Here is a 24,815-nt window from a genome sequence, read left to right as displayed (position 1 = left end):
GTGGAGTGAAAACAAACGCCCTTCCTTAGCATCCCTGTTACGCATCCTGTAGGTGAAACACGCTTCATCGCCACTGCAACAGGGTCTATTTGTGGGGCCACTGAAGGGATGTTTAGTTACCATGTCCACACTGAACATCTCCTTTATCATCCCTTTAGGGGCTTTTAAAAATCCACTCTGCCAAAGGCCCCAAAGTGTTCTCCCCCATGAACATTTGGGGGGGGGGCAATTCAAATCATGCATTTATAAGAAAAATGACCCATTTTCCAATCTGGTTAGGAGAGACTGCACGAAAGCATATCTTCTGAAAATGTAGTTTAAAAATACGTCACAGCACACGCACATCCTCAAATCACAAGCACATAAACAGCAACTTTTCAGCCACCCGAGTGCTTATAGAGTGTGGAGGGTTTCAATGCCTCCTATGAGTGAATGGACAAAAGTCGTGATCCACGAAGCGGTGTTTTAAATGTGGATTTCTCAGATTAGAAATGGTATAAGAAAGTTAAAACCACTTTGGATCATTTTCTCAGCATATAGTAGTCCCATCTCTTAATATGCAGTAAACATTACAGACATCATGGAAATCTTTGGCCAAATGAGATCACTATTTCAAATACTATGATCACACATGCCATTAAGTTCAAACTCCCATAAGACAGCTCAGAGGTACTTTTAATCACTTTCTTCAACTTTTATATGAATAGTCATGTTTGTTACCTTCCCACGACTAGTCCAGCATAAAGTGGTGGGTAATAATCTGAACCCTAAGACCCTTACCTCAAGGACTGGGGAAGCCATAACCATAGGAATGTGTACAAAGCTATAATCAAAGGAGTAGGTACTTGTATTCAGACCAAAAATATAGAGAGCTCAAGTTCACCTTATATAAACTTTAAATAGTCCTTAAAGGCTCCGGCTGAACAAAAATCTATATACGAATCATTTCCTCGTTATCTCTTATCACAATCCCACAGACACTGTTTCATGAACAGATATTTGCAAAAAAAAAAAAAAGTGATTTTAAACACGTACAATAAAAGAAGTCGTACTCTTGTTACTTAAAAGAGCACTTGGTCTTTGTCAATAAATTATTTGTGTGTGTTTAATTCATTAAAAAAAAGGTCCCAGAAAAATGTCCAATGGGAAATAAATATACTCACAGGACAATACAGAATCAGCATAATATATGCCTGCTTTCAAATTTACCATACAACTAAATTCATATTTCATCTTCTGCTTTCACTGATGTTAAATATTTATGTAGGTATCCTACTTACTTATGTAACTGGAATAATTAACATAACCCTAAAGCTGTAAGTTTTCAAAGACCAAGTTATGCCTAATATAGTTGTAAATTCCCTTACCAAATGCTCCACAGAATTAATTCCTGCCTAGAGAAGTGTTACCAGCTGGAAAATACTCATGTGAAGTGTTTAGCACCAAGAGTGATAGACTTGTAGCAGAAGTGAAGGGGGCAGGAATTCCAAGAGGTTGTTCAGGCAGGAACTCTGCAGGTGGGGCAAGCATGTTAGTAAGAGAAGCATAGAGGAGTCTCAAGGGAGAGTTCACTATGCAGGACTCTCCCATGTCACCATCCCCTGCCGGCAAGAGAATCCCGGGCTGGTTGATAGCAGGCTTGAATCTAAGGGGTTCTATGGGTCCTAAAGAACTGTGGGACCTAAATGCTCAATCTTCCCCAAAGAAGATCTTTGAAAACCAGAGTCCGATCTTACTATTTAAGCAGTATGTTGGGCTTTCCAGGTGGCACCAATGGTAAAGAACCCGCCTGCCAGTGCAGGAAACCCAAGAGACTCGGGTTTGATCCCTGGGTTGGAACAATCTCCTGGAGGAGGGCATGGCAACCCACTCCAGTGGTCTTGCCTGGAAAATCCCATGGACAGAGGAGCCTGGCGGGCTGCAGTCCATGGGGTCACACAGAGTCGGACACGACTGAGCATCTGAGCACAATAAGCAACATGTGCTCTATACTGTAGCAGAAAGAGAGAGGAAATGTGCTCAACCTGGGGACTGTCCAGGCCAGAGAAGGCAGTCCACACGGGGCACAGGGAGAACCACCACATAAGACGTCTTGCGTCGCAAAGAATGTGAATCCTAGGACAGATGAGGAGGTTGCTGAGATTTATCATGGAAACATTTCTTTAAATTCAAGTATAGTTTTGGGGCTTTCCTGGTGGCTCACAAGTAAAGAAGCCGCCTGCTAATGCAGGAGATGCAGGTTCCATCCCTGGGTCGGGAACATCCCCTGGAGGAGGAAATGACAAACCCACGCCAGTCTTCTTGCCTGAAAGATCCCATGGACAGAGGAGCCTAGTGGATTACAGTCCACGGAGTCGCAAAGACTCAGACAAGACTTAGCAGCTGGGAGAGGGTGGGATGATTTGGGAGAATGGCATTGAAACATGTATCTATCATGTAGGAAACGAATCGCCAGTCTATGTCCGATGCAGGATACAGCATGCTTGGGGCTGGTGCACCGGGATGACCCAGGGAGATGTTATGGGGAGGGAGGTGGGAGTGGGGTTCATGTTTGGGAACGCATGTACACCCGTGGTGGATTCATGTCAATGTATGGCAAAACCAATACAGTATTGTAAAGTAAAATAAAGTTTAAAAACAAAAAAAAAAGGCTTAGCAGCTAAACAACAACGATAGTTGCCTTATAATGTTGTGTTAATTTCTGGTGTTACGGCAAAGGGATTCAGTTATAAAACATACAACAGTTTGCCTCTGTTAATCCCCAACTCCCAATCCATCCCTCCACAACCCACCCTTCGGTAACCACAGATTTGTATCATTGAAACATTCAAATATTCCCCATAAGTGCCTCCTCCCCCTTCTTAGAACAGTCTCCTGCCCACCTTTTGCCAGGGACCTGCAGAAGGCTTATTCATTCTTATGCTCATCTGGCAGGACCTACGCTCTGGTGGTGTTTGCTCACAGTAATGATTAACTAGAACAATCTGGAACATCTCCGCATACCCTCCCTGTCATACGTGCACTCAGACAAGGTCTCCGCTACGATGCAGACGTGTGGCTGCCAGCGCCCAGCGTCACCGCAGCAGCCGGGCTGCCTGTAGAAGGCCTGCCGACGCGAGGAATTCCCGCGAAGAGGTTATCACCACGGGCGCGCGTCAGGGCCGCCTGGCGGGCTGGGCCCAAGCCCCGAGTTTCTGATGCAGATCTGAGGCTCGACCTGATAACCTGCGCTTCTAACAACCTGCTCACCTGGCACCCCAGTTTAGGAAGCATGGAGGTTCTGCCTTGTCTTCCTTCCTTCTCCAGGACCCAACGCAAGGAGCCCATTGAACTCAGTGCCTGTCTGTCTCCAAGCCTTCACTCCTGAGAGGATGGGCGGAGCAGACAGACAGCCTCCTCTCAGCTGGGCATTGAGGGCTCTGCCTGTCCTGCTGGGCATCCCCTGGCCACTGGCCACTGCCCACACTTCTTGGAGTCACAGGAAGGGCAACTTACAAGGCCGATCTGTAATTACAATTTACAGTTGGCGCTGCGTTGTTTTGTTCTGTTCGACGTGGGGGGGTGGGAGCTGAGTAAAGGCAAGTCAGTTCTGGTCCATTTTTAAGAACCACCACCTTGTAGCAAGTACCCTGTAATTGTAACAGCTCATCAGGAACTCCGCTCTAAAGGAAACAGGGCGGACCTCCCTTGCAATCCAGTGGCTGGGAATCTGCCTGCTGGTGCAGGGGACATGGGGTTTGATTCCTGCTCCGGGAGGATCCCACATGCCTCGAGGCAACTAAGCCCAGAGCCACAACTGCCGAGCCCTCCCTCAAGAGCCTTCCAGCCGCAACTTCACCCTGAAGCCTGTGCCCTGCAAATAGAGAACGGCCACCACTCACCACAAGCAGAGAAAGCCCGCGTGCAGCATCGGAGACGCAGCACAGCTAACAGGACATAAATACATGCTTTTTAAAAATAAAGGAAATGAGGCAAAGGGACAAATTCTGAGGCCCTCATCAGTTTGTTCTGAGTCCGGTGGACAGTGATACCCACTCATTTAAAAGTCAAACCAACTCAAACTTCTTGCAAAGATTCATTCATCAGATGTTCCTGGCGGTCCAGTGGTGAAGACTCTGAGCTTCCAACACAGAGGGCTCAGCTCGGATCCCTGGTCAGGGAACTAGACCCATGAGCAGCACCACACGCACACACAAACGTACATTCATAATTGCTCTTAATTATATTTCTTTAAAAAAAAAAAAAACACTATCTCCCTCCACTCTCCCAATTTATGAAGTCAGCAGCCTAAAGCAATAGGTAAGCAGACACCGAATCACATTAAGTCACCAAGGACTCTCCAAGTCACCACTGTGGCTCCGGAGTCCATCCCTCGGTTCACTTCACCTGTGCCCTCAGGATGCAAAGACGCAACGCTGTTCCAGCAGAAGGACTTTGAACTCGATGCCAAAGTGGACCCAACACTGACCTGCATGGAACTAGAAAAGAGGGCGAATTCTAAGGCAGATGACTACTCAGGGAATTCAGCCTTTATTAACTACACAGGGAGAAAAAGATACTTTTAATTAACTGTGGAAGAGCCCTGGGTTCTCAGAGCACAGAGTGTGTTTGACGTCTGCTCTGGGTGCTGAAGAATTGATGCTTTTGAACCGTGGTGCTGGAGAAGACTCTTGAGAGTCCCTTGGACTGCAAGGAGATCCAAGGAGATCAGGAGATCAGCCCTGGGATTTCTTTGGAAGGAATGATGCTAAAGCTGAAGCTCCAGTACTTTGGCCACCTCATGCGAAGAGCTGACTTATTGGAAAAGACTCTGATGCTGGGAGGGATTGGGGGCAGGAGGAGAAGGGGACGACAGAGGATGAGATGGCTGGATGGCATCACTGACTCGATGGACGTGAGTCTGAGTGAACTCCGGGAGTTGGTGATGGACAGGGAGGCCTGGCGTGCTGCAATTCATGGGGTCGCAAAGAGTCAGACACGACTAAGTGACTAAAGTGAACTGAACTGGGTGCCGGGAAGCTCTCAGGACCCCTGGACATCCGAGACTTACACTGCTGAGACCCCCGGTGCTGGGGGGGTGTCTCAGCCACAAAGGTCTCCAAGAAGGAGCTGCCATGCAGATGAGTGAACAACTGGGCCAACAGGGGCCAACCTTCCTGGGTGGGCAGGGCACGTGGTGTGAGAAGGAGTCCAAGGACAGCTCACCAGCTCCTGCACACAGAAGTGTTGAGCTCTCACCCAAGCGTTCACTACATGCCAAGCGCTGTCCTAGACTTTCCGTATGGTCCTTCCTTTAACGTAGCTAGGAACATTCTAGACTTCTCAGGGATGGGGGTGATAGTGGTACCAGAGGTACCTCGGGGGCAGACCCTGAGTCCAGTTCAGTTTTCACTAGAAGACACTGTCTTTCTTCTTCCGGGCAAGCTTTCAGAGGGGGCTAACACAAGACTTGGCACTCTCTCGAGTCTCAAGAGGCGGCCCCCAGGTGCCAGCTGCTCAGCAAAGCAGCTGCCGGGCCACCGGAGAGCCAGGAGGCCAAGGTCCTGAAACTGGCACCGGCCTGAACACAGCAAGAAGGGACCAGTGAAACCGTTCCCCGGGTTACAGGCTCCACTGGGTCCCCTCAAAATGGTGTGTGAGCCTAATCCCAGAGCCTCAGAATGTGACCTTATGAGAAAAAAGGATCTTCACAGAGATAGTCAAGTGAAGAGGAGCCCTTCGGGTCGGACTCTAATCCAGTCTGACCGTACCCTCAGCAGCGGGGAAAACCCGGGCAGACGCGCACACCGGCCTGAAGACACAAGGGAGGCGATGGCCACGTAAGCGGAAGGGTGCTAACAAGGACCGCTTCCAACACCAGAGGAGAGAAACTCGAGGAAGTTCTCCCTGACCCTGGGGACAGCATGGCTCTGATTTCGGATCTGCGGCCTCCAGAACTGAGGCAACACAGTTCTGTTGTAAGCCACCCTGTTCGTGGCACTTCACTCTGGCAGCTTTAGGAACAAGGCATCCTTTACTGGAAACCCCAGAGGCCAACTATGTTCCAGAACTCTGACCTTCTTTCTCATTTTAGATGGTCCTGACTATTCAAGTTACTGTATAACAACCCCAATGGGGGTCTGGGGACAGGACCCACAGCCAAATATGTATAAATACTTGTATTATGTGTTTTACATAAAACCAGGAACTCTCAAGTCCACTGAGGTCAGGGTTTGCCACCAAATGAGTTTCCTACAAACCTACAACGACGTTTTCTTTCCAGGGCTTTTGGGATCTTTGAACTGCATGGGATTATGGACCCGTACTAAGTTCAATTCCTAGGTCGGGACTATCCCCTGGAGGAGAGCATGCCAACCCATTCCAGCATTCTTGCCTGGAAAATTCCATGGGCAGAGGGGCCTGGTGGGCTACATTCCATGGGGTCTCAAGGAGTCAGATATGATTGAGTGACTGAGCATGCATACTAAGCTGTAGAGCAATACTTAAAATATGTTGATGCTACCTTGCCTACCACAGACTGCCCTCTAAAGCACAAAGAATGCCTGCGAAATCCTAGAATTGCTCAGGCAAACATAAAAACACTTCCCAACTCTCAAATAAGTTGGCCAAATATTTAAAGTTCTGTCTTCAAGGCTATTAAACACACAAACAACCACCAGAGACTTGACCTTTCCATGATGGTGAGTCCTGCACAACATCACCATAAGGCTTTTTAGAACAGAATTTCAGAAGAGCTTCACAGCCTTATGACCGGAAGGAAAAGCTACAGTCAACTGGAGGAGGGCTGGCTTATGACAAAGCCCCGCCCCCACGGCAGGAAGGCATGCAGCACGTTTTCCCAGTTACCCAGGCAGATACAGGGCAGGTCCTCGCATTTGGGCCCCCACGGCCCATGTGTTGTCAAGAAGAGAATTTACAGAAGAATGAAGTCTTCATCAGCAGTAAAAATCTTGACTGATCTCACCAGCATGAACAGCACATTTTCAAAGCAGGATGAACAAGGAGATTTTTCTCTGCATTCAGGTATTTTACAATCCTCCCTTCAGGTACCATGTTGGATGAGACTGGATACCAAAGGATCTCTAAAGAGAGCCTGGGGTAGGTTCTAGAATTAGAGAAGCTGTGTTTCGTACCCACACCATGCCCACCTTGTCAGGGTGTTATAGCTTATGCTACAAGAAGACTTTGCTTTATGGATACATGTTTCTCCCTGTCCCTGTGACCCTAAAGGAGAAAGTACCAAATCATCATGGGCTAAGGGCACCAAAGACAGATTAAGACTATCTATGCAGAATAAAATGCAACTTTCCCAGAATAATTATGGAGGTCAGATCTCTGGTATACTGAAACTTGTTTCACTTTTGCCCCATGCTTAACCCATCAGTGATGAGAGACATGTCTTAATACATCTTTTGTTACCTGAACGTTATTGACCAGAGACGTTTCAGTACTCACCTCCATAACAAATGGCTGGCCATAAGCACTAGCTTCTGCAAAACAGGACCCGTCAGTAATGAGTTAAGAATTTCTATTAGGCAATAAGTACAGAATCCAATTAAACTACCTTGTCAATAACAGCCACATGTGTTTGATTCCCCAGATACACCAATCTACCACCTTCAAAGTTGTTAGCCCACTCATGCCTGGTGCCTACTCACTTATGGGAGATCCTTTCTCTTTTCTCCCCTTCCTCCGGTGGAAATGCTTGATCCTTCCAGGCTCCAGGCAGCCAGTACCCCCTCCTCATCTTCCTAGAACAACGCCCTGTGATAACCAGCCTCTCTGTGCTCTGCATTCCGACAGTTGTGGCTGTGGAGGCCACTCCTCTGCGGTGACTTACGTGCCTTTCTGTATTGATTGTCCTTTTTCGAGTGTGTAAATCTTGACACTCTTAAATTAGGTGCACGTCTCTTACGGCCCATATCTACTTCTTAGGCTAGACTGCATTTTCCATAGGACCTTGCAGAGATCGCACCCTCAGTAAGTATTCCTTCCTTCCTTGACCTCCTACTCATCATATGACAGGGTAACTTCTCCCCAGGGTCACACGTTTGGAAAGGTTTTCTTGCCTCAGCTGCCAAAACATGGAATTCTCATCACATACCTGATACTGATCAACTAGACACATAATGTGTTTTCCATGCAAAGTCTCCTTTAATTAAACTTCCTTTATTCTCTTCACTTTTCCACAGTGTGGGAGCCACAGGGTCCTTTCCTACATTGTCCTGAGTTATAAGCTCAAACTCAAAGACATAAGAAAACAAAACAAAACAAAAAACTCTCACAGTGAACCTCATTTTCAGCAATAAAACTACCTAATACCCCAAACTAACAGTAGTGCGGCTTCCCTGGTGGTTCAGAGGGTAAAGCGTCTGCCTGTAGTGCAGGAGACCTGGGTTCGATCCCTGGGTGGGGAAGAGCTCCTGGAGAAGGAAATGGCAACCCACTCCAGGATTCTTGCCTGGAGAATTCCATGGACGGAGGAGCCTGGAGGCCTACTGGGTGGCCGGGGGCTGGGGGGTGTCACAAAGAGTTGGATTGAGTGACTTCACAAATGCCAAACTAACAGTATGAATCACCTTTGATTAACAAAACCAAAACCTTTTAACAAATGAATTATGCAACTGACACACTCTTGTATGAGAAAGTTAAATATTGAAATCTAAAGGACACAAAAAATGTTAATGGCTGGGGACTAACTTAGGGAGATGATAACAGTTAATTCCAAACACCCTGATTACACTGTTGATAAGCACTTATAAACTGGAGAGTTCATATTTTTAACATGTATCACTAGCTCATTATGCACCATTATGAAATTTTTATTCCAACTGTACAAGTTCTCAGTATTTTTTTTCCATGCTTTTGTTATCTGCCGCTGATCTTTTCCCCAAGCCTGAAAAGGTTTCCCTTTCAAAATAAAGACGCGTAAATCTCAACGTGGATGTGAATTTTCACACCCCAAACTCTTAAACAGTTTTTAATAAAAGCACATAATTGAGAAAACATTCATTGTAATTAGCCTCAAAATTTTTTATTGTAGTGTAGCTGATTTATGACATTGGATTAGTTTCAGGTGTAGAACAAAGCGATGCAGTTACATAACGTGTTGGGTTGGCCAAAAAGTTTGCTTCACAAGGTGTTACAGAAAAACCTGAACCAACATTTTGGCTGTGTGTGTGTGTGTGTGTGTGTGTTCTTTTGCAGATGCTTTTCCATTATAGGTTATTACAAGATATTGAATATAATTTTCGTGCAGCTGACACGGATGGTATCATCCAACAATGATCACAGTCGCATCAAATATCAGCCACTTGTGGATGTGGCTGGAGTCACCACGAAAGCGAGATGCGCCCTCTCTCTTCACTGGGTCACTGGGGGGAAAGGGGTTAGATGACCCCAAGCAAGGTGAGCGTGTAGGTAGCACGCTCCTCCTTACAAACGACCATCAAGCCCTACCCAGACTGCGATCTGAACTCGAGAAACAGCTCTTCATCCTAGCCAAGTGCCACATATTAGCTGTTGATTAGATTTACACTCCGTATATTCTACAGTCTGCAATTTTGAGAAAACTTGAAAAGCAATGAGGTCCTATAGAGAACACAGAAGAAGAAACAAACCCTCTGCTTTTACGTGATTGGCAAAGAAGTTCTACAAAAGGGCTCCGAGCACTCTGCCAGGCAAAGCAATCACCTGAGGACTCTGTGTTAATGCTTTGTGCTTAAGGAAGTGTGAGGTTATTTCTCACAAGCTCCCAGGCGATACTGCTGGTGGGTGTAGCAAGGCTCTAAGGGTGATTAGAACACAGCACTCAGGAGTGAACCGCAGGTGTGGACAAGCACATGCGTCTCATATGAAGAACTGAGACCAGGACACCCAGGCCGGAGAAACACATGTTATATGCTGTGCCCCCCCCCCCATTTCATCTTTGACCTCTTCTCACTCTACAGTGCTCGCTGGGTGGGCTCACACCCCCTTCTTCTCCAAGACTGGTAACAGCGAAGGGGTGGCCAAGTCGCCTGCAGCTGGTCCCTAGAGCTTGAGCACCAAAGAAAACAAAGGAACCTTCTGGCCATCCCAAGCCAGTGGTGACGTGCCTCACAGAGGAAATCTGCCGCAAGCCTCATCTCTTCCAGTCCACGTCTTCTTTATGCAGCCGAATGACAACCCTATCGCCCAAGCCACACCCATGGGAACGTGGTTCTTGGTAACCTCAGAGATAAAGTCCAGACGACCGTGGCACCCACAGTCTGCCCGGCTCTGGCCTCTGCCTGCCCCTCGGAGGTCATCTTCCGTGTGCCTTGCACATTTAGCAAACACTATGCTTTTCCTCCTCTCCTGGAAATGTCCTGATCCCACCATGCCTGCACCGACCCTCACTCAACCTGAAAGACTAGCTCAGCTGTCTTTGAGAAGGTTTTTTTAATGCCAAACCCACGCCCACTGGTAGAAGACAACCAGTACCGCCATGGCTTACCTGCGTGACTGTTACTGGGACGGGTCTAGGAGCGACTTGCAAATGGGGCCATGTCTTGGTCACTCGCATATACGACATGGGTTCAGTGACGACCCAAAGGCAGATTAGGCATGGAGGGTGAGGTGAGAGGGCGGGCAACTGTGAGCTCTGTCGTCAGCAGAGACTGTAAAGTGTCACCGTGCGTACCGAGCACGGAGAATGTGCACGGACAATGTACACGGAGCACGGAGAATTCACGGGCTGGGCGACGGCCATCTCTATGAAAGTATGATACTGCCCAAACTGGGGTACTTCGGATAGAAACAGAACAGCCTCGCTCACAATCTCTCTGTTTTCTTTTTTTTCCTCATGCCATGACTGAAACAAAGAAATCCAATAGTAATGGAGCAGAAGCTGAAAGTGAAGGATACCTGCTCTGAGGGGGTTTGAACAGGAGGCAATTAATAAAGGATTCAGGTTAAGTAAAACCACAGTGGAGCATGCGACCGCAGCGTGCTGAAGGCTGAAAACCAGAGTGGCAATTAGGCAGGGAAAACCCACAGGAGGTAAAACACTCTTCACGTCGGTGAACAGCTTGTAAGGAGCTCTATGGAGCTAGTCCCCGGGGGACCAGAGATCTCTGTGTAACAGAAGTGGGGGACTCGACCCTGATCCGTGGGAAAAGCCTGTGGGAAAGGCTGGTGATGAGACCTCCAGAGTCACGAGAGCCACCCAGCCAAGTCCATTTTGCTAACGCCTCAAGATGGTACAAGGCGAGCTCCAGACAACTCCCCTCTAGGGACTGACAACTCAGAAGAAATCACAGCCCCCAGATGACTAAGTCAGGACCCCAAGGACACCCAGAGGCTCCCTCCATAGCCCATCCAAAGGCATGAGCGTCTGGTTTCCTCTCTGCTCCTTCTCTCAGCCCATTCACTGAGCACCTACTATGCCTCAGGCATTGGTCCAGGCACCTGCGATTCACCGGGGAAGAAAGGATTTGTTTTCTTTGTGAACGTCACCCTCTAGCAAGGGGAGACAGGTGGTAAGCAGACTACAAACACTAAAGAGATAAGAAACACAGTGACTTCCCTGGTGGTCCAGGGGCTAAGACTCTGTGCTCCCAATGCAGGGGGGTTCCTAGTCAGGGAGCTAGATCTTGCATGCCACAACTAACAGCTCGAATGCCACAACTAAAGATCCAAGATCCCACGAGCTACAACTAAGACTGGGCACAGCCAAATAAATGAATAACTTTTTAAAAAGACACACAGCAGGCAAAGAGGACTGACATTGGGAGGTGGAGGCCGGCACTGATTGTTGTTCAATTGGATGGTCCTGGAAGCTGTCTGAAAGGGTGATTTTTTAATAACTTGAAGGAAACGACAAATTATTAAGTGGGAGACCCTCACAAAAATTTAACAATTGCACATTTGACAAAGATAGGATTTTTTTTTTTTCCTCCTCCTTTAATGGCTGTCCTGGTTTAGTTGATTTAAGGCAACATAGCAACATAATTGGGGGCTTCCCTAGTGGCTCAGGGGTAAAGACTCTGTCTACAATGCAGGAGGCCCAGGTTTGATCCCTGGAGCAGGGCGTCACAACCCACTCCAGTCTTCTTGCCTAGAGAATCCCATGGACAGAGGAGCCTGGTGGGCTGCTGTTCGTAGGGTTGCACAGAGTCAGACACAACTGCAATGACTAAGCAGTGGCAGCAGCAACGTCACTGCGGGCAGGTGCCCTGGAGTAAGGCACCAGGTTTGTTTCCTGGAGCTGCCACCCACACTGGGAAATAACCAGATGCCACGATTGCTGCCCATTGAGCTCACCAAGAGGAGAGCGAAAAAGCTGGCTGAAAGCTCAACATTCAGAAAACGAAGATCATGGCATCTGGTCCCATCACTTCATGGCAAATAGATGGGAAACAGTGACTGACTTTATTTTTCTGGGCTCCAAAATCACTGCAGATGGTGACTTCAGCCATGAAATTCAAAGATGCTTGCTCCTTGGAAGGAAAGCTATGACCAACCTAGACAGCATATTCAAAAGCAGAGACATTACTTTGCCAACAAAGGTCCATCTAGTCAAAACTACGGTTTTTCCAGTAGTCATGTATGGATGTGAGAGTTGGGACTATAAAGAAAGCTGAGCGCCAAAGAATTGATGCTTTTGAACTGTGGTGTTGGAGAAGACTCTTGAGAGTCCCTTGGACTGCAAGGAGATCCAACCAGTCCATCCTAAAGGAGATCAGTCCTACATGTTTATTGGAAGGACTGATGTTGAAGCTGAAACTCCAATACTTTGGCCACCTGATGCGAAGAGCTGACTCATTTGAAAAGACCCTGATGCTGGGAAAAATTGGAGGGGGGAGGAGAAGCGGGCGACAGAGGATGAGATGGCTGGATGGCATTACCGACTTGATGGACATGAATTTGAGTAAACTCCGGGAGTTGGTAATGGACAGGGAGGCCTGGCGTGCTGCGATTCATGGGGTCGCAAAGAGTCGGACACGACTGAGCGACTGAACTGAATTGAATCTCACCAAATGGTAAGGGGGGCTTTCCAATCCTATACTTTCAAGATAGCAGTAATTTACAAGGCTTGGTTCTATAAAATGCTAAAATAAATTCTGACTTAAAAATGAGAGTTCAGTATTGGACGTCACTTAACTCGACAGGGCCCCATGTGGCAAAGAACAAAACTTGTGTCACACCAGCGGTGCGGCCACAGGACCGACCCTTTGCCTCTGTATCCAGGCTGCCACATGTCTGAGAGGGCGGAATAACTCGTCCCTCCTGGACTACTCCAATGATGTGCCTGTCCCTGGCTTCCAACATTGGCAAGAAAAGATAAGCATGCTAGGTGAGTGGAAATATTTTTTTCCAGGAAAACACCTTTGCATTCTGGTCTAGAAGATAAATGGCAGCATTGTCCCTTCTGAACACAATAACCTGTAACCCTCTACGGGGAGGAGTTGGCAGAGCCTTTTTAAAGCAGGTTTTCTGACCACTATCCCAGTGTCGGCCACAACTTCCAAATGAACCAAAAGACAGTCGTACTGGAAAATGTTAGAAGCTGCCTCGTGAGACAGCGACTGAGGAAAAAAAAGAAAGGCTTGTCCGCCCATGCCATTGTTGTTCCCTTGCTTGGTTATCACACTGACATGTTCCCTTGGTGACTGTCGGCTGCAGCTCCCTTCAGATGCCGTGTGGCCCACGGCCCGGGCACCAGCGTACACCTGGCCCCTCCTGCTGCCCCGGGCCTCTCCAGCACCCGGCTCCCGAGTGGGCACCCCCAGGGGCTCCGTGCACCCTTGTTGAATAAATAACTGAGCCTCACCGCAAGACTGGGAAGCCACATAGAGACTTACTGGTGCACTCTTCACCCGGAACTCACCAACTGCTTTTTCTTTCCTTCTCTGCCCACACTTCTCCCCTCCCCTAAAAAAGCAGCAGCCAAGCCAGATACAGAGCACAGCGAAAGGGCGACTTCAGGATGACGCAGGTGGCACCTCGGCTGGGCAAGCGCAGGAGGCCTGCAGCTCTGGGCCGGGGAGGGGCAGGCCGTGCCCCACCTGCCAGCACGCCTCTGAGTCTCACTGTCTGCGGGTCTCAGCCTTAAGCGGCTTATTGCCTAACTAAGATGCTGGATTTGTCATCAAAGCTTTCTGTGCTGTGTCATGCTCCAAATCTAATTTTCCCCATAACATCCCTGCAGTGGGTGATGCCCCATCTCCTGGGGTGTGCAGGTCCCCGGAAGTGACTGGGCCCCGTTTCGGTCTTCTCACTCTCATACTCTCTCTGACAGGCATACTTTTTAGCTGACGTAATCGTCCTAGCCGTTAAATTCTTTATTTCCTTCAGAAACAGGGCTCCTCTGGCATGCAAGTGCACGCACACACAGGGAAAAATCACTGTGTGGACTCCCTGTGAATGAACAAAGAATTGAAAAACAATTTTTTTAACTGGCTAATGAAATTGGGAAACATATTTTTCCCAGTCTGCTTAATCTCACCAATCAATTAAATGTTAATTGTCTTTGATGGCCATCCCCACTCAGCTCCATGCTTAAGGGTGGCTAAAGTATGTATTTAAAAAGAAAATCAACCCAGTGAAAACAAGAATGAGAAGGGGGAGAAACAGTCAGCCTTTTAAAAAGAATCTGAGCTCCACAAAAACTGCAAATTGTAAGCGAAAAAGAGGTCTCCAGCACAAAGATACTTAATAAATATTTGGTCAGGGACAGACTCAAATAAGAAGACAAATTATTCTAAACGAATGAACAAGGATACTCAATAGCCTTGTCGATGAGTTAAGATAGCCACACAAATGTATTACCAGACAGGTCAGTGTCCTTCAGACACACCACTCACGAACCTCACATGCAATCACGCCCTTGAAAACCTCAACACAACAGGGCAAGAAAGAAAAAGTGGGAGACATTAAAATTCCTTAAAGCCCACCACACTCTTTCCTCTAACAAGGCTGGAGACTTCCTTGAGTCTCAAGCTTGTCTACACAGTATGGCAGATCTTGGCCAAAAATCAACTCACCAAGCCTGTTAATTGAGCTGCAGGTTCAAACCAAATCCCGGCCCTGGAAAACGTTCCCAAAGGTCCCAGCCCCAGGGCCGTCGCTGACCTCTGCTCCAGAATCTGTGACCAGATGCCCTCTGTAATGTGACGAGGTTTCCAGTCATTGACCTGAGTCAGAGGTGCTTTATAATCACATGTGATCCCGTCACCCGCAGAGGGCGGATGAGTAATAGTGAAGCGAGCAGGACAGCTTACATCACTGCAAGTGGTGATTTTTAAATGTGTTTCTATTCAACCCCAGTTACCCTACTAGAATCCATCATCTCTGAGTTGCCACTTAGTCTGGAGCGATGACCGCTAACTGCCTCTGGGAGGACATGCCCTGTCACACGTCCACGTGCCGTTCCAAACATTTCCACGGACGTCTCTGTTTTCCAGGAGTTGTCTTCTGGGCTGATGTCGGGGGGGGGGGGGGGAGCTGGAATTCTCCCTTTTCCCCAGTAACTGCTTCTAAGATGAGTCAGCGGCTCACGTCAGTCTCAGCTGAGAGTCCAGCTGGTGGTTTACCTGTTTTGGCTGATGCGGTTTTGGGGACAACACCAAAGCAGGAAGGAGTTTCCCTAAGATCTAGACCTCGGGCCTCAGAAACGAAGCTGTCTTTGACTCCAGGCAGGCAGCTGGGGGGCTCGGTCAGGCAGGCCCAAGCCCCGAGTCCTGGCCAGCGGGTGTGACGGCGCCTGCGACCCGCGCCCACACTGGACGCTGAGAAAGCCAGGCTGCGCTGGAGGGCACACAGACACGGGCCGCAGGTGTGTCAAGGAACCATCTGTGGAATTCGGAGCCGCTGAAAACACCTGAGAAGCTGGGCTTCGGGCATCACCGAGGAGGTGAATGACCTCAGGAGCCCCTGGGATCTGAGGGGAGAGACCAGTCCACCTGGAGAACCAGAAGCCCTTGACAGGGGCAGCGCGTGAAATCACGGCTAACTCAACACCCACGAGGGAAGCAACCACAGGGAGGAACAGGCTTCTGCCCAAGCGAGGGGAGTGACCACCTAAAAATCGATTTGAAGCCCTCAGAGGTACAAACACTGTCTGGAAAAAAATTCAGAAACACAAAACATCCCTCCCACCCCAGGGCCACCGCCATAACCCCAAAGTCTTACCAACCGCCTCTAAGATACTGTCAGTAAGGACAGAGGGCTCCCCACACCCACCAAACAAACCACTTTAGAATAAAGTTCTTATATTCCTCAAGTAGCAAAGCCCTACATTCTGCTCCTGCCTTCGTTTGATATCTTTTCATTATTCTCCAGGGTAATAAAAGAATGTCCTAACAGTGTTTTTTAACATAGGTATATATGTATACCTATGGCTGATTCATGTGAGGTTTGACAGAAAACCACAAAATTCTTTCAATTAAAAAATAAAACAAAAATAGAAAAGAAAAAAACTCAACATTTAGTTGCAGTACAAGACTCCAAAAGATATAAAGCAAAACCTTTAAAACAAAACACAAAAATACACTGTACGTGAGAATCATTCCCACTGCTTTTCTCTGGTCCAAAGAGAAGGCATTTCTTTTTCCTCTCTTACTTTCACCATCGTCTTTCTCAAATCCCCATGGGAATGGCAGTTCCCCTTTTCCTCCTCACAAATATGTAAAGCGGGCGGGGGAGGCACCACTACACAGGCTCTTTAAATTCCCTCTCACAGTTTCAGTGGTTTGCTTTTTTTTTTGATGGGCACCACCTAACTCAAACATATGTAAACATCATGCTTCACAAGGGGAACGAAACAATAACTCAACTTTGGCTATTGGCTTGGCTATTTCATTTGCTGGTACCTTTTTTCTTTAATCGTCTTAAACAACATTTAATATTCGGTACACTTTTTTGAAAGTAACCTGGCTTGTTAATAAAAAGGTGCAACCTGCACTCCAATTCGTTTTAGCAACATACCAACATACACGAGCTGGCTAACAGTTTATGAATCATCATCAAATGAGACAGTAAAGAAACAAAACTCACGTGTTAATCGTAATACATATCCGTGCGTATGAGCAGTAGTGGTGGGAAAATGATAACAAAACCTCAAGGAAAAACTAGCTGAGTATGTTCCAGGCTTAACCATTTGCTCTCTCCAACCAATAATAACAAGAATAATAATAATAAATGCATTTAAGATAAGTCATGTAAGGTAAATACTAGTGAGAAGAAAGATTTCTATCATTACCAACCAAAACTTCAGGTATAAACCATAAATCATTTCCTAAGCAAGCCATTTTACAACCTGAGCTGTTATTTCATCTGAGGCCAAGTGCAGGGGCTCCCTCTTCTCAGTGGGTTTCCTAAGCCAGAAATACTCAAAGAAAACACAGATCCAAAACACAGCAGAAAGGGAAACATAACTGCTTCCTCCCCAACCAGCGATTTCTAAATCAGAGAACAACGTTCGCAGAACTCCAATGATCGACGCTTTCCATTATTTCCCGAGGAAAAAAAGATACGAGTATCCACTGTGTCCTCATCTTCGGAATAAAAAATGTACCGTTTTCTAAACAGCCAAAACAGAGACAAAAAAGCCAAGAGCAGAGAATCAGGAATATTCAGCCCACAAGTCAAGTTTCGCTTTTTGCCGTCATGCTGTCTATGCAGACATAGAACAAAACTGATCAACTACAAGGAACTCTGAAGAGCACACACAAGTAATTTACAAAGGAGAATCTTGATGCTAGAATACTGCTACTGTTGTAAAAAGTACTATACCAAAGGCAAACTCCGTGCCAACAGTGGATGCTACGCATTCACATAATAAAAGCAGACAGTGGTGTCTTTGTTCTTACCTATAATTGTCCTCAAGGTTCATGAAAAACAAGTCATCTCTGCTGCCGGGAAGAGTCTGGTGGGGCTAGTGCTGCAGTCACCCAGCTGGGAGTCCGCCTCAACGACCCCTGGGCTCCCAGCCTCAGCTTCCCTTGTCCTCACACCTCTGCTGATCCTTGGGGACCACAGGCAAGTTTCTAACACACTGAGGAAGAATGCCCCGAGCCGGCTACTTATACCGATGATTCACTTCAATGACAGCTAGACAGAAATGCTTGTTGGTAGAAAAGGAGTCGAGTCAACTCCACCCCTACCGTAAGGATTAAGTAACTCCACCCAGCTCAGCAATTAGCTTAAGCAGCCACTTGGTTCCAGGTCGTGAAGCTACCAGCAGCATCGCTGCTCCCACTGGCAGTTCTCAGCAGGTAGGGAGACAACGCAGGGCTCACCAAGCAGGACGGCTGACAGACAGCGAACACACAGTTCTGTGAATAACTGTAACCTGGGCTGGGCTGCCTGCTCCTTTAAAGCTGTATCCAAGTTTTCTGAGCAGACAGGCACACAGGTCTGTCCCTCACCGTTGTTTTTTTAAACATTTTCTTTTTTAAATTTTATTTTTGTCTTTCTGCCATGCTGCACAGCATGGGGGATTCTTAGTTCCCTGACCAGGGATTAAATCCACACTGCCTGCATTGGAAGCATGGAGTCTTAGCCACTGTACTACCAGGGAAGTCCCTGTCCTTCACCTTTTTACAATGAACTTTGCTTCTACTCAGTTTCTGAGTGGGAAGCCCCATGATATGAGGCAGGCTGACAGCACAGTCTGTGGATCTCCCCCAGGGAGCTTAACTAGGTCTTGACGTGGTGAAAAGGCCAGAGTAAACATAACTACGATACAAACTACAGAGCTTCCCTGGTGGCTCAGAGGGCAAAGAATCTCCCTGCAATGCAGGAGGCCAGGGTTCAATTCCTGGGTCAGGAAGATCCCCCAGAGAAGGAAATGGCAGCCCACTCCAGTCTTCTTGCCTGGAGAATTCCATGGACAGAGGAGCCTGGCGGGCTACAGTTCGTGGCGTCGTGAAGAGTTGGATATGACTGAGCAGCTAACACACATGTGATACAAACTACAACACCAAACAGGACTGACAGGCTGGGGGGGGGGGGGGGGGGGCTGGTGTCACATGAGACAGACTCCCGCTCTTCAAGCCCACCACCTCTGGTGAGCAAGCCCGTTTTGGGGGGACCCACGGGGCGCCCCTCGATATAGGTCAAGGGCAGTGAGTGGGGCCAGCAGAGCCCAGCTGGGTGCTCTCCAGCACTGCGTGCTGTGCAAGCGGCAGGCACGGTTCACCACCTGCCCGCCCTCCACGGAGCTCCCACGGCAAGGAAGACACGCGCTCTTCCCCTGGCTCGTGGGCTCAGGCACGCCTCGCTCTGTGGCCCCATGGACTGCAGAGCCCACCGGGCTGGTCTGCCCTTGGAATTTTCCAGGCAAGGATACTGGAGAGGGTTACCATTTCCTACCTTGGCTTGTGACTGGCACCCAGTTACACCTCTTTGCTCTTGCTTGAAGCACGTCAACAACCCCAACAGGGGGGCGGCTATGACAGGAAGTGCCCCCACTTGTAGCAAAAAGCTAGCCTTCCACGTGAACTCAAATGTTCCTGGTATGTCAGCTGAGAAACTGTAACCTAGACCTTCATGTTTCCCACAGGTGCTGGGTCAACAAAACCGATCACCAGGGGAGCCAGTGCCCTCTAGTGGCTGGGAGGATGGCTGAAGGCTTGCTGGAGGAAGTCTGCACTGGGTTACTACCAGAAACCCTGGCCCCAAACACACCCCCAGAGAGGCAGGCTGACAGGTAGCACCTTGTACTTTCTAAACAAGAAGAGAAATAGCCCCCACATGTTTAGTACTGAGCATGTGAGGACACACAAATGCTAAACAGCAGACTCTAAGAGCAGGAATTCCATCTTCTTAACGGTATCTGCAATGATAAAATTAAGCTGTTTTACAGAAAGAGACACAGATTTAGAGAACAAACTCACGGTGGCTGGGGGGTAAGGGATAGTTAGGGAGTTTGGGATGGACAGGGACACGCTGCTATATTTAAAATGGATAACCAACAAGGACCTACTGTATAGTGCATGGAACCCTGCTGGATGTTACGTGGCAGAGGATGAGAGAGGAGCTTGTGAAAGAATGGATACATGTATATGTGTGGCTGAGTCCCTTCACCGTTCACCTGAAACTCTTAGACCATGGTTCATCAGCTATACCCCAGTACAAAATAAAAAGTTCAAAAAAATAAAGCTGTTTCACATTCACACAATGACTGGAAGGTCAAAAAACAAAAAAAACACAATATACTATACGAAATTATACCGAAACAAGTTGAGTAACTATTTGCCTGATGCCTTAAAGATAAAAGGCACCTAAACTCCCTTGGATGAAATATTATCCAACTGTTATGGGCTGAGTCGCATTTCCTCCCCAAATGCTAATGTTAAAGCCCTAACCCCAGTTCCCCCAAAACGGACTGTTTGGGGACGGAGCCTGTGAAAAGACAACAGAGCTAGCAAGAAGTTGCTGACCCAGCGTGACTGGTGCCTTTCTAAGAGGAAATCTGGACGGACAGGCACAGCGGGAAGACAATGTGAAGGGAAGGGAGGAGACAGGTGGCCGTCCGCAGGCCAAGGGGAGAGACCTCAGGGGAAACTAACCTGCCGACACTCTGAGCTCGGGCTTTTACCCGCTAGGATGGTGAGACAAGGAATTTCTGTTGTTTAAGCCACTCAGTCTGTGGCACTTTCTCATGGCAGCTTGAGCAAACTAATATTCTAGGTAAACGATGATTTCACTCCAAGTATTAATACCAGAAAATGAAGACGGAATTCAGATTTCTGATTAACAGCCATTCTCTCCCAAATACTTCCTTTGAGTGTTTACTCCCTTCTTGTCCATTGAGGTTCTGCCTTGAAAAAAAAAAACGCATGAGGAAAAGCTTATCCTGGGAGAAGAGGGTGAAATGCCTACAAACCCCTCCAAGTCCACTTCTGCTACCTCCACTTACAGTCAGGTTCACTGACCAAGGGGTCTTGATCCGCATCTTACCCCCCAGCTGAAAATCAGCTTCTGCCCAACCTCCACTAAAAGAGCACCCAAGCCTAATAAATGACAGTCTCAGCACTCAATTAAGAGCTGTTAACAATGAAGGAAATGCCAGAGGGCTTCTTAGTTCAAGTCCCTCTGTCTAGAGAAGGAAATTAGGACCCAAGCAGAAGAGCACCAGGATCTCAGAAATAAATGCTACTCCGACACACAGTCCTAATCCAGTAGTTACCAGCCCTGCTCCTGCTACACGATTAAATGATGGCCTGAAATGATCAAATCTCTCCAATCTCACAAAGGAAAACTGCTGCTCCATGGAGCAGCTGCACTAAAGAGACGAATATACAGACACTGGATGGCGGGTGGAGAATGGCTGAGGTCAGGGACTAAGTCTACAGGCTTTCTTAACCTGGGCTCCACCACCATTTGGGGTCAGGTCATTCTCCGTTGTGGAAAGCGGCTCTGTGCACTGTAGGATGTTTAACAGCATCCTTACCCTCTACCACTAGACAAAAGTTCTCCTCAGGTGTGAGAACCAAAAACAGCTCCAGATGTGGCCAAGTGTCCCCTGGGAGGCAAAAACATCCCTAGTTGAGAACTACTGGCTTAAAAAGACAGAAACAAGACTTCCTTGGAGGTCCAGTGGTCAGGATGCTATGCTTCCGATGCAAGGGGCTATCCGTGGTTGAGGAACTAAGATTCCACGTGCCAAGCGGTGCAGCCAAAATATTTTTTAAATCAAAGGACAGAATTCCATGCAGAGCAAAGAAGTTGGTGGCACTGGAGAAGCAGGGGGAAGTAGCTTCTGAGGGGATACATAAGAAAAAAGGACTGATGCTGCGGGAGACGAGCCAGGATCAAGGCAGAGGAAAGGCAGTGTGTAGCAATTTCCCCAACTGAGGGTCTGTTTTGTTATTTCCAAAGAAGTAGGTCATAGGGTCATAGGGTGAAGAGGGTCATAGGGTGAAGAGATCAGACAGGGAGTCAGGAATATCCAAGTCTGGGGCCACAGGAGAGCAGAAATTGAGCAGAAATGAGTCAAAGACGTCTCAAAAAAGATAAGACCGTAAACAGAGCGGCCCCAGCAGGCACAAAACTTGCAGGTTCCTCCTGCAAGTCATAGGATCCAGGAAGGGGGTGGGGAGGCTGGTTGGGTGAATGTAATTGGAGCTCCTCAAGGCTTCAGGCACAGCACCAAAGCGTGCTGCAGCTTCTAAGGTCATTGTGGTCAGCGGCAGCACAGATCAGCCTAGTCACTGATGCTGAAAACAAGGAAACACGCTAGAATCTGTTGCAATAAAATAAATAAAGGACAAAGAAAGCCTAAAGGAGGAGATATCCCTGAGAAGGAAAGAAACAGCCTGTTGACAATCCAGAGGGCTGAATACTCATACCCTCTGACTTGATTCCAGTCCAAGGAATCTTTTCCAAGGAAACAATCAGATGTGTAAGTTGAGCATCAAGAAGTTCATTACAAAAATAAACAAAAAACTGAGAAAACTTAATGTCCAATCATAGAGAAAATAAATCACAGCAATCTATAGGCTCATGTTCTCAAGGAATATTTTAAAACATGGGAAAACACTCACAGTATAATGTTTAAAAATGTAAGCTATAAAACTATACATGACATAGCCCAATTTAGAAATTGTACATATTTACAGGTATACACTTTTAAAGCACCCAAGTCAGTCTCTACCAAGGGAATAGCAGTCATTATGAGATTTCCAAGGTTAAAAAAAAAATCATAAGGAAAGAGGGTGACTGTCCTGGAGAGGCCAGCACAACAGAAGGAGTGATCAGAGAGGAAAGGAGGGGCTCCAGAGCCCAGCGGCAGCAGAGTCAAGGGCTACGTAACAGTGGAAAAGGAGTGTGCTGAGCACTCAGGCCTCCCTGGACTGGGTGAAGAGGAAGGTGCTGGTGTCCTAAGATGGATACACGAGTGTCACAGTGTTGGCAGCATGCAGTTAGCAAAGGGGGCGGAAGAAATAGTAGCCTTCCTTGGAATTCCCCAGAGTCCTCACTGGCGCGAGGAGGCAGCAGGAGGCACACCTGTGTGTGAATGAGCAGGTGTGGGTCGACCAGAAGTCTGCCAAGAGGAAATGCTTCTGTCCTTGGGGTTTATTCCTCTATATTTAAATTTGAAGTATATTTAAAACTTCCTGGCAATTCTTTAATTCTCTACTATTCACACAATTGAATGCACAGCCTTCATATGGCTCCTAGTAATACCCTGTGGATATATACTCTGTATGGGAAAACCCGGATGAACTTGAAACAGCACCCCACTCCAGTACTCTTGCCTGGAAAATCCAATGGACAGAGGAGCCTGGCAGGCTACAGTCCACGGGGGCGCAAAGAGTCGGACATGACTGAGCAATGCCACTTCATACGTTAAAAGTAACTAAATTTTAAGTTCGTACGAGCAAAAGGAATTTTGCAAAAGTATGGAGGCTGACTTCCTTCAAAACAAAATCTTACTAAGAACAGAAAATTGGAACTTCAGCATAGCATTCCAAAGACTTTTCGGTGTTTCTATTTTACCTGCTTTTGGTTTTAATCTCAGCAAGATCTGTCAGTCACCAAGATCATCGAGAGATTTTTTTCCCCCTTAACCACACCCATACTCTGCAGTCTTTAAAAATACACTTCTAAAAATAATAGAACACGTTTTTATCAAATGTTTACCACTGTAAGGCAGCTATCCTCCAATAAAAAATGAATACATTAAAAATGTTTATCATAAAATATTTGTTAAAAGCTTGATTCTAAACAACATTATAGAATTATTGCAAATATATAAACTGCTTCCATATACATGTAAAAAATAGAGCAAAGGACAAGAAGGAAATAAAATTGTAACCAGCAACCTCTCTCTGGCTGTTCAGATTACAGGTCAGTTTTGCTTTATACTTAATCTTTTCCAATGTCTACTTCCTTTATACTTAGGAAAAAAAAATTATTTAAAAATTGCTAAGAATATACTATCACTTATTTATAAAGAATGAGTAACCAAATGAAGAATCCACAGGCTGGGGGAGAAAAAAAAAAATACCAAGTGTCTGTTCTGTTCAAATCCAGCCACAGTTAGAAGAGAAACTGGGACACTTGGAGGGGGAGGAATAAATTGAACCAAACAAGGATGGCATGACACAGGCAGAAACCTTTACATAACACAGGCAAGGTTTGGTGACTGCAACACAGTCGTGGACTTCCTCACAAGGTCTTAAACTGAATCCTCCCAACTTGGGTTAGCCTCTTCTTCCAAAAGAGCCTTACAAAATAGGATGAGGTGGGAGTTCCACGTTTCACAGTAGTTAATGCAATCAAGTCACCAGTGACTGTATTGAAACATCTAAAAAGAAAACTGTCTCATCAAGCAGGGGAAAATGGTCTCTTGAATCGTTAATCATCACTCAGTAAACATCATATCCTGCATTTACCCTGCTCAAGGCATTGGCCAGGACCAGTGGTTGGTATCCTCCAAGCATTTATAACCTGACAAGCTCACAGACACGGCTGCCCAATTTATGAAGCTCCTGTGTTCCCTCAAGGAACAGGGCAGCTACTCAAAGAACCCAAACTCATTTTCGCATGGAAGAAATACCTTGTTCTTGGCGATACAGTCCTTTGATGTAAAGACCATCTCAGTGCAAATGACTCCCCCAAAGGCCTATCCAACCCTGCTCTCTCTCTTGAGCTCCACTCTTGTTTACCATCACCTCCTTCAAGTGTCCACGTGGAGGCCGAAGAGACCCATGAGCTGCTGATCCTGCCTCCCCATCTGTTCCCAGCTAACCCTCACATCTCAGTGGTCGCCAGCTGGCCAGTTCCTCAGGCTGGAACTTCCTGGACTCTGTTCTTCTCTGTATCCCTCAGACATCCAGTCC

At 47.2% G+C, this 24,815-nt stretch overlaps 1 protein-coding gene across 14 annotated transcripts in view; it reads right to left on the bottom strand.

Annotated features, from left to right (window-relative positions):
- NEDD4L (NEDD4 like E3 ubiquitin protein ligase) overlaps window positions 1-24,815 on the bottom strand; it is a 371,893-nt gene that overhangs the window by 173,048 nt on the left and 174,030 nt on the right. Inside the window, exons 1-2 of one of the 14 annotated variants that reach the window (XM_069569074.1) lie at window positions 19,339-19,502; window positions 17,835-18,075 (exon numbers count right to left, since the gene is read on the bottom strand). The exons of 10 other annotated variants lie outside the window; for them this stretch is intronic. In XM_069569074.1, coding sequence (XP_069425175.1) covers window positions 17,835-17,857 — 23 coding nt within the window. In that variant the 5' untranslated portion in view covers window positions 17,858-18,075; window positions 19,339-19,502. Of the gene's footprint in view, window positions 1-15,008; window positions 15,318-17,834; window positions 18,076-19,338; window positions 19,503-24,815 lie in introns of those variants that run through there. 3 more of the 14 variants (XM_069569075.1, XM_069569079.1, XM_069569084.1) reach the window with 3 other exon arrangements.

The sequence above is a fragment of the Ovis canadensis genome, chromosome 23, assembly GCF_042477335.2.
Source record: "Ovis canadensis isolate MfBH-ARS-UI-01 breed Bighorn chromosome 23, ARS-UI_OviCan_v2, whole genome shotgun sequence".
In the NCBI taxonomy this organism is placed as follows: Eukaryota; Metazoa; Chordata; class Mammalia; order Artiodactyla; family Bovidae; genus Ovis; species Ovis canadensis.
This window is presented reverse-complemented; position numbering and strand designations above follow the sequence as displayed.